The sequence below is a fragment of the Primulina eburnea genome, chromosome 8, assembly GCF_022965805.1.
Source record: "Primulina eburnea isolate SZY01 chromosome 8, ASM2296580v1, whole genome shotgun sequence".
Lineage (NCBI taxonomy): Eukaryota > Viridiplantae > Streptophyta > Magnoliopsida > Lamiales > Gesneriaceae > Primulina > Primulina eburnea.
The window spans coordinates 35,449,161-35,459,413 of NC_133108.1; the positions used below are offsets into that span (position 1 = coordinate 35,449,161).

Below are 10,253 nucleotides of genomic sequence, written 5' to 3' on the forward strand. Positions count from 1 at the left end.
ATATTTAATTGTAAAATTATTAATTTAATATAAAAGAATTAAAATGTTTATATTATTTCATATAAAACTGTCTGCTAATGTTTGTAGAAAAAGAAAAACAATGGAGTAAAATGGAGGGAAAATAAAAGAGGAAAAGAGAGGGAAAAAACTGGAAAAAAAAGAGAAGAATTAAAAAAAAATTAAAAGAAAAGCAACATTGAAAAAATTTGTAAAACGTTGAAAATTGCCATGTGGGCACACAATGTCTAAGGGATCGGATTTGCACCAACACATGTCTTATTGGATTTCGATGTGATATTAACGTTAATAAGTGTTTTTTTTTTTTTTACATAAATGTTAATTAGTTTAACTTCATGTTTTTATGAATGCCGTGTAAGTAGCAATGTCCGAATTTTTTTAAAAAAAATTGAGGACAGACATATTGTCCAAATTACTGTGCAATGTATTACTATATATCTGCAGTATAATATTAATAACTTAATAAAAAAAGGTTAGAAAACTAATTTGAGGTATAATATTGACAGCAAGTTGTTGTGTCGTTCAGAGGCGTCGTTTGAGTTCTCGGTTGGCTTTTAGCCCATGGCCTTGGACTGGACAGTGCCTCATTGAGTTAGGAAGGTCATGTTTTCGACCGTTCGTGATTCGGATCATTTTTGAGGTCGTTCGAGAATTTACGGTGCGATGTGCCAAATTGACTCTCGAAAGAGCGTTTCATGTTTTGGCCTCCATTTCACCTAGATTTCGACCCTCATAATTTTAGGAGCATAAATTCATAATTTTAAACGTATTTTAATCATGACGTCACGTTGGTTCAGTGTTGGTTCGGGTTGGCTTAAAGTCATGATTAAATACGAGGTCGTTAGACGTAGTTGTCGCATTTTAGAAATTTAATTGCATAAATTTGCCTAAGAAAAATCCATTGCATATTTTCATGGCATTTTTAGGTTGCAGCGAGCCTGGGGACGATCCAATCCATTCCAGTTGGTAAAATTTCAGGATATTTTCATTATCGCCAGTTAATTATTTTACGTGCATGAAAACAGAAAATGATTATTTTTGAGATTTATGCGATATGGCTTGTGGTGCATTCACTATGTGGGAGCATTATTTATACGGTCGCCAGTGACCACTCAGTTCAGGTTGGTACCATCGGGTCTTCAGTGACCGCTCAGTTCAGGTTGGTACCATCGGGTCTTCAGTGACCGCCAGCTCAGTTTCAGGCTCCCCGGTAGTCAGTTACCGATCAGTTCAGCTTAGTGCAGTGGCCACAGGCGTAAAACATAATCTCAATAGAAAATTATATCAGTTATTTCAGTACAGGCTCCAAGGAGCAATTATTTTTACTGTGATTATCAGTTCAGCATGCACGTATTATAATTGCTCAGTACAGATTATTTTCAGCATGTCTCATGGCATGATACTTTATCCCATGCATATTTTACTTCAGATTTTAACTCGTTACCTGCGATATATGCATGCTGAGTCTTTAGACTCACTAGACTTGATTGTTGTAGGTACTGATGAGGTCAGGGCCGAGGGCGGGGACCAGTGAGCCAGCTTGGGTCGGCAGTAGTGGCACCCGAGGACCTCAGTGCAGCAGTGTTTATTTTATTCCGCAAACAAATTTTTATCAGTCATTGGGTATTTTTTTTAAATTGTTATTGTTGGCAAACAATTATTTTCTTCCGCTGCAACCTTTTTGAAACATTGAACTTGATTTACCAGTTGATTTTATGAATGAGGCCATTTAAGTTCTTTTAAAAAGAAAATTTTTAATTTTCCGCAAATTTTAAAGCAAGAAGTTTTAAGGCCTTTACATATTGTCCAAATTACAGTGCAATGTATTACTATATATCTGCAGTATAATATTAATAACTTAATAAAAAAAGGTTAGAAAACTAATTTGAGGTATAATATTAAAGTTTTATATGCTCAAATTATCATTTAATTCTTAAATAATCATTAAAAGTTTTTAAAAAATGGAAACTGAATTTCACCTAATACATTTATCTCTACTAGGCGAGTTTCTTTTTGAAGACTGGTAGATTTTTCTCAACAAAATCATGTTTCCATACATCTATGAACATGATAAACAATATGCGGAAGCAGATCGAACGTTACCTCCGACAATCGAATAATTTGTAAGTTTTCTGTTTTTCTCCGATTGAAGTTTTCTAAGCACTCCAACTCTCTGTAGAATGTGTATTTTTTTCTTATGAGGTGTATGCTTAGGGACCTCGATCACCGCTATTTATAGGCATTTTTCATACCATCAATGAGTTGATCGGAATCTCTATAATCAAAAGAAGAGACACATGTGTGTATCAATTTTCTAAAGTTGAGGTGTCTTATGTACCATTTGTCAAAAATATAGGCTTATGACCGTTGTCATTTTCTACATGTTTATTTTTCTTTTGATATAGACCATTTTTCTTACATTCTCCCACTTGGCCCATACATATCTCGTTTACTATAGGAGAAAACAAAACACATGAATGACATTATCTTGGAAGTCTCCATCAGTAGCACCCTCCAAGATCATCTGAATCATTCCTCTCATAGAAGGGTTGCCCTCATTCATTCTCTTCCTCGGATCGATCGGCTCTCAAAGGACATCTTGATCCCGCTCCTCCTTTCTCTGCTATCCTACCCTTTGATTTATCCTCGGAGGGCCTTGACCTCACATAGGGGACGAGCGAGACCTCGGTCGATTCTCGGATGAGGATTCTTCTTGTCTGTCAAGTGGAGGCAATCTGGCATCACTCTCAACCCTCTGCGATTTCTCTCACCTCCTTTCTGATTCCTTCACCTCCATCACCTTGTCTCGATTCCTAATAAGAGGAACATGGGACGAGAATTGTCCTCTACCTTTGGCTTTATCCTCTTCTCTTTCACCTGCGCCTCTCTTCCTACCTCTCTTCTCTTCTCCCTCAACCCTACTCCCCTCGGGCTGCTGCTCCATCATCTTGTGTCGTTGGGCATCTTCTAGATTCACATACTTTTCTGCCCGGGCTAAAAGATCATCGTAGCTCAATGGAGGTTTCTTGACCAGCGATTTGAGAATCCCCTCCTCTCAGTCCTTGGGTAAAGACACATATCATGATGTCGATGTAGCCGCTGGTATCTCCAGCGCTGCATTGTTGAAACGCTGGATAAATTCTCTTAAAATTTCAGTTTCTTGTCGCTTCATCGCAAACAGATTCAAATAATTTTTCTGGTGTCTTTTGCTGCTAGCAAATCGATGCAAGAAATCCGTGGAGAAATCCTTGAAAGACTCTACGGAGTTGGGCTGCAGTGAATTAAACCACTGCTGGGCTGATCTCATCAACGTTCTCAGGAACACCCTACACCTAACCCCATCTGAGTATCGATGTAACAAAGACGCATGCTCAAATCTCCCCAAGTGTTCTTCAAGATCAGTACGACCGTCATGCTCTTCCACGCTTGATTGACGAAAACTTGGGGGAAGCCCTTCTTGCAAAACGGCGGGGGAAAATGATTCTCTCTCTTGGGCACTGGAGCTCTGTTTTCCAATTGGTGCCTCAACATTGTTATCTCTTTCCACATCTCCTCCATCTCAGGATTCTCCCCTCTTGGGAGGGGTTGCATCTCTTCAACTCTTCTCTGATGACCCTCAGCATTCTCCTCTCGCTCCTGGTGTTGTTTTACAACCACACAATTGGAAAAAAAACTGTCACGTCCCGAGACCGAGGTTAGTCGATACCGACGTTGTTTTACAACCACACATTGAAAACAACAAGCCTCGTAGTACAGTATAAACCAAAAATCAGTTTATTACTCATGATCAATCATAGGATTGTCTTTACAACGTAGATTCTTTAAATGATAAAAATATGTGGAAGCGTTTACAACTTACTAAGCGAAAACTAAAATAAACTTCTTGATTCATCTTAATATCAGCCTCAAAACTGGTCTTGTTCATCTTCCTCGATTTCCTCTTCTAACTTATCAGGAGAAGATAGAGTAAGGGGTGAGTGATATGATCGTCACTCAGTAAGTGGGGGTCGTTCAAGTACATACATAACAAATACACATGAATTTCAAAAACCACATATCATATCATGCATAACATGATTCTCATAACATGTCATCATCATAATCATAAACATAATTTTGGCCAAATCACTGAGGTTCCTCTATTTTATATGGTTTACTGATATCAATCTCTAGTTTTTACTCATCTAAAGGGCCGAGGCCATATAACGGTTACAATCCCACCATGTAAGGGCCATAAACATACCATGCATATTGGGATTTCAACCCATATCTTGTTGAATCCTCACAGTGCCCAAAACATAAAACATACGATAATCATATCAAGAAGGGGTAGAAACAGAATAACGTTGCTCGACCGAAACTTTCAAAAACGAAATAATTCATACGCGACATATTTCAAAACAATCCCACTTACCTTATGTTTGCTTGTAAAAATTCGAAAAAATCATAGAAGAATCATGCAATCGATACTTCGAAAACGTAGCAGCACATCTACCAAAAAATCAGCTGCCCTGTAAACTTCCTCGCGTCTTATTGAACCGTTGGATCGGACTTAAATATTACAGTACGTTCACAAGTACGTCAAATAAATTATGAACGGTGGATATCGAGTTTGGAAATAGTTTTAACCTGCTTATGGACAAAAAATCGTAGATATGCTTTTTCCGCATAAAATATGATCAGTTTTCTTGCGAAGACTTTAAACGAAAAACTAAATGTTGGATTTGGGTGAAATTTGGATATGTTATTCAAAACATATAGAAGCATAGTATAAACAGTGGATATCAGATTCTGAGTACCAGAGCGAGAGAAATAATTTTCTGAACTTAGACAGAATTTTGGAGATCGAAATTTCGATAATTCTAGGGAGAGCTTAGAGAGAATTTCGAAAATTTTGAGTGTATAAATAATGTGAAATGTTGAATGGTATAGGGTGGTATTTATAGGGGTGAGGTGAAAATCTAACCATAATTTGATTGATATCCTTCCATAATTTGTAGATCCTTATTTCATAAATTTCGAGATACTCCTTCCACAAATATTGATATGCTTCCTTGTTGAGAAAACTGTCTTGTATGCAATATTTCCTTCGAATTAAGTTGATATCCAACCTTTATTTCAAATTTACTTTGTATCTTACATTGGATTTCAAAATTCATATATTTATTGGCTTTTTGAATATCATGTATTATTTAATATTTTCGAATTTATTATTTTTACAATAATACCATAATTCGAAAATAAATTCTTATACATATCTATATTTAAAAATTAACTGTGATATATTCAACCATTTCTCAATCCCCTAGATACCAAAATAGCCGGCATGAGAAAACTCTAAAATATTTATAGAAAATACAATCATTAAGGTATAGTTTGGTACATGGGATAAGAGAGGGATTGATAAATAATCCTTCTTATCCCATGTTTGGTACCTTTTTAAAAAGCTCATGATAATATCATGGGCCCTTGATAAATAATTTTTTAGAAGGATAAAATATCCCTAATAGAAGGTGTGATAATTTTAATGATAAAATACACTATAAATGACTTAATTAACCTCAATTTATAAATGATTTTTTTATAAATCTATGATAGTAGGTAGAAATTAAAATCAAATAAATATTTTATTTATTTTTATATATTATATAATATGATAATTATATAAATGAATTCGAGATAATTATATAAATAATTTTTATAAATCTTAATAAAATTATTAGTATCACTCGATTAACCTTAAAAATTGATATTTGACTTTAATCAAAAAATCAAGAGCTCAATTATCATATTATATAATATATAAAATTAGGTAAAAATAAATAAATCCTACAAGTACTATCAGCACATAAACAAATAAAAAATATGAACTCAAGCAATAACTTTGAAATTATAAAATTTATTATGATAAAGTTAATTTTGTCATTACAATCTAATCTAATATATAAATTTAATCACTCTTATTAAAATCATACCAAACATTAAATATAATATCCTACATCTTATTTATCCTTAACGTATCCTTATATTATATATCACATGTTTATCATATCATGTGTACCAAACTAAAAAGTTCAATCGCCTCCCTTTAATTTTAGAACCAAATTTCTCTTGAAGTAAATTTCCAAATTAAATAATTACTTCATTTCAACCTAATTCCGACTAACACGTGGCTCAAAAGGCAAGTAAATGAAGTGATCTTATCAAATGAAAACTCTTTAAAATTTCATATATAATCTTTTAAAATATAAGTTTCGTGTTCAATAATATTTTAGACACCCACTAAATTGGAAATTGGAATCCCTAGTCCCCCAACCACTACTAACTCTTCTTCCAAACATCCATATTCAAATTTTAAAAAGAGTAGATTCAAGAACGACGCAGCAAAACCCAGATGTAACTTGAAATTAGAAACTGATGGAGGTAAAAAGTCGAGCCGCAACATGATCAAATCTCGTTGCAATTAATATATTTATTGGATATTACACACTTCAGAACAGTAGAGGGTGGTAGAAACTTGTATAGAACTAATGCATCGTGACTCCACCATGTTAACCAGGAGGCCAGTTCATCTGTCGTCCCCCAAGCAGATGAATATGAAGGTGATAGACAGATTGGCCTGCCAAAATAGTCTCAAGTCAAGATCAACCAAATGAAAATTAATAACACATTGAATGCATAAGATAACCGGTAGAAAGCTGACACCTACATCCTTTAGGACCGTCATTAATCACGAGCCTGAAGCCATCCTTAAGGCCTTCTTGTTTAGCAACAAGCTTTGCAGCATAAAGAAGGTAGCCAAGAATCTCGCAATGTTTCTCCTCAGCCTGCAAGATATGACCATAATTCAAAAATAATTGATTGTCAACTGATAAAGGAAGGCTGCCTTATTCTTGAAAATTTGTATAGATTTTACATTTGATAAAGGAGGGAAGCAAGAGAATATGAAAGTTGACAAAGGAAAAGGTTCTGGCACATTTTCAGTCAAATCCAGATCCATGAAGTGCACTAGTTATTGAAATCAATCGAGGGGTCACATGACATAGATTGCACACATGCCTAGCCCCTAAAAGTGGGACTGTGACCTTGGAAAGTGTACACATTATTGAAATTCAAGAACTACCATGGAGTGAGCTCAATCATATTTCTACTAAACAATGAACTCATTCTGAAGATTTTTATTGACTAAGCTCTACACAATGGAGAAATCATCATGAAGATTTGTATTGACTAAGCTTTCTTAGAGTCTTCTAAATTCAATTGACTAACCAAAAATCCGGTCTTCACAAGTGCTCTACTAATGTTTTCCCGTATGACAAAAATTAAGTTTTTCCAATGTAGCTATTGATTTGATAGTTGTACAAACCTGTTAATTGCTTATTATTCTTACAGGTGTTGGTTAGATTACATTCTTCAATAACTTTGCCGGTAAAGCTAGAATAAAACATTCAGATACTCTGGAATCGGGATAGCAATATAAGTGACTTCTACCGATAATCTTGAGATTAAAATTCTGCAAAGTTCTTTAAAAATTGTCAGAATAATGTTCTCTCTACAGCACACAAGTTTCCAACCCATCACTACAATCGATAATCTTGAGATTAAAATTCTGGCAAAGTTCTTTAAAAATTGTCAGAATAATGTTCTCTCTACAGCACACAAGTTTCCAACCCATCTAAGGCGCAAACGAAATCTGTTCATTCAACACACAGTTGGGTAGAAGTGAAACATCTTTATACTACTAGACATGTTTCAGGTTTTAAATGGATTAGAGATCATATCAGTAAAGCGATGAAATCACAAGATACAAGAAGTTCGCATCAAAGACACTAAATAAGTAGGAAAAAAATACCTTTGACACTCCAGTTAAGCCATCTTTCAATTTAGGAACAATCACGATATGTAAATAAGTAGGAAAAAAATACCTTTGAAATTCCAGTTAAGCCATCTATTACTTTAGGAACAATCACGATGTGTATAGGCGCCTGCGGAGCTATGTCCCTGAAAGCTAGAACCTGCCAAAGAGGAATGAACAGCTCTGAGAATTTAAGAAATAATCAAAATGCTTCGAGAGTTGAGACTTGCATACACAACCTCTTAATACAACATTCACTGCCTAAAAAATCAGAAAATCATATACGATTGAAATCGAGACAAGTAAATAACAAATAAACCATTCATAAACTGTTTGTAGAGGACCAAGTGCCAGCTTTTTTTACCAAATTCTATAGTTTGCCGATTCAATTCAAATCATTTCAATCACACAATAAATTGAGTGCCATATTTTGTTGATTACAATTAGGAAGGATGCATGAACCAATAAAATGAAGATATTTTGAGTATCAGAAGTGGAACAAGATCAACCCTCAAACCCAGGTAATTCTCCTATCTAGTTATGCTTCTTTGGATTCAAATACAGTTCATGTGCATTTTGACCTAAGTCGGGTTTCAAAAAATTCAAATCCTGATTGTTTTGATGATCTTCCTATTGCTTCTAGGAAATCTAGTAGAAAATTAACAAAACACCCCCTATCTAAATATATGTGTCCAACGAAAACCTAGCACACTGATTTTCATCCTTCACCACACAACTGTTTGTCTGATGTGGATATACCTAAGAATAAATAAGAAGTTCTACCCAAATGGAAGGCAGCAGTTCATGAGTAGATACGAGCTCATAAAAACTGGTACATGAGAGCATGTTGATCAACATAAAAGAAAAGTTCTAGTTGGATGCAAGAGGGTTTCACAATAAACTTCAATTCCGTTGGATCTCCTGAGCGTAATAAAGCTAGATTGATAGACGAGATCTGACATTGGCTACGCATGCAGTCAGTGTTGCTTGCCAGTTTATGCACTTTCCATGTAAAGAACATCTTGAAGTTGGGTATAAAATCTCAATATATCTTGAAGTGACACCTAGAAAAGGGCCCTTCTTTAAGAAGAGCAATCAGAGAAACATCGAGGTATTTACAGACGTTGATTGGTTGGTTCAGCTACAGATCAAAGATCTACTTTGGGGTACGGCACTTTTTGTGGAGAAATCTTGTTACTTCGAGAAGTAAGGCAGAATTTTAGAGCCATGGCTATTTGTGTCATGAAAATTTATGGATTGAGGTTGTGTTTGAATTCATGGATTTGATTTGATTAAGGATTTGATGAATGAATTTCAAATGCCGCCAGTTTTCAGTGTATTTGAGATCCACCAAAATTGCTTAATTTGATAAAGAGTGGATTTAAAATTTTATCCATCCAAACTAGTCAAAAGAATTTGAAATAATTATTCATCGTGTCAAATCCATGTGTTCAAGCACAACCTATTGATAATTCTTGAAGAATTGAGGATGAAGTTCGAAATGCAAATGAAAATATTCTGACAACAGGGCAACATTCAATGCTGTTAATAACCATATTCAACGCGATCCCCATTTAGAGTCTTTGTATCCAAGAATTAACAAATTATACTCCACATTTTTCACAAAAATCATGTCTACCACAATAGAGAAAATAGCATAATCTAAATTATCACAAGGGCGCATCTTCATAAAATGAGAGCAAAAGGATCATAAAAGACAACCTTTTCATCCTCGAACACGATATTGGCAGGTATCTCCTTGTTGATAATCTTGTCAAATCTGCAGTTTCCAACATTCAATAAAATCAATATTCAAATTCATATACAAGTAAATACATGTATATGTACATATATGCGAGTTGATTTACATGGTGGGAGAATCAGAGGGAACAGCAGCAAGAGCAGCCTCTTTCTCGGAAGCCATTTTCGTCAGCCGCGCTGCTTGGTGGGGTTTATATTTTGAGGTAATTCACTTTTGCCCCCATAAAATACAAGTAGTCTCCAGCTAACCCCTTCTTTTACAGATTCATCCTTCAATATTTCTTACTATACCTTTTGGCCCCCCGATTCATTTTGTGCAATGGTCCAACAACACAAAACGTGAAGCTATTTTTGATTTTGAAGAGAAATATTTGAAGAACCAGCCAACTCAAGTTTCCAGGACAAAATCTCCATAAGGAGGAAGGGATGTGAGAACCCAAAATTTTGGAAATATTATTTTTTTAATATAGACATGTATAAAAATTTTTCGAGTTATGGTATTATCGCAAAAATAATAAACTCAAAAATATTAAATAATACATGGTATTTGAAATTCAATCCAATAAATACATGGAATTCGAAATCCAGTACATGAAATATATATTTTTTTGAAATTAAG

At 34.7% G+C, this 10,253-nt stretch overlaps 1 protein-coding gene across 1 annotated transcript; it reads right to left on the reverse strand.

Moving 5' to 3' along the window:
• Positions 1 to 6,395: 6,395 nt before the first annotated feature.
• LOC140839442 (adenylylsulfatase HINT1) lies at positions 6,396 to 9,894 on the reverse strand. The gene is made up of 5 exons (XM_073206151.1): positions 9,742 to 9,894; positions 9,596 to 9,653; positions 7,944 to 8,033; positions 6,728 to 6,845; positions 6,396 to 6,637 (listed from the first exon to the last, which is right to left on the reverse strand). Exons 1-5 carry the CDS (start codon positions 9,795 to 9,797, stop codon positions 6,570 to 6,572), a joined length of 390 nt encoding a protein of 129 aa, XP_073062252.1. The 5' UTR covers positions 9,798 to 9,894; the 3' UTR covers positions 6,396 to 6,569.
• Positions 9,895 to 10,253: the final 359 nt, after the last annotated feature.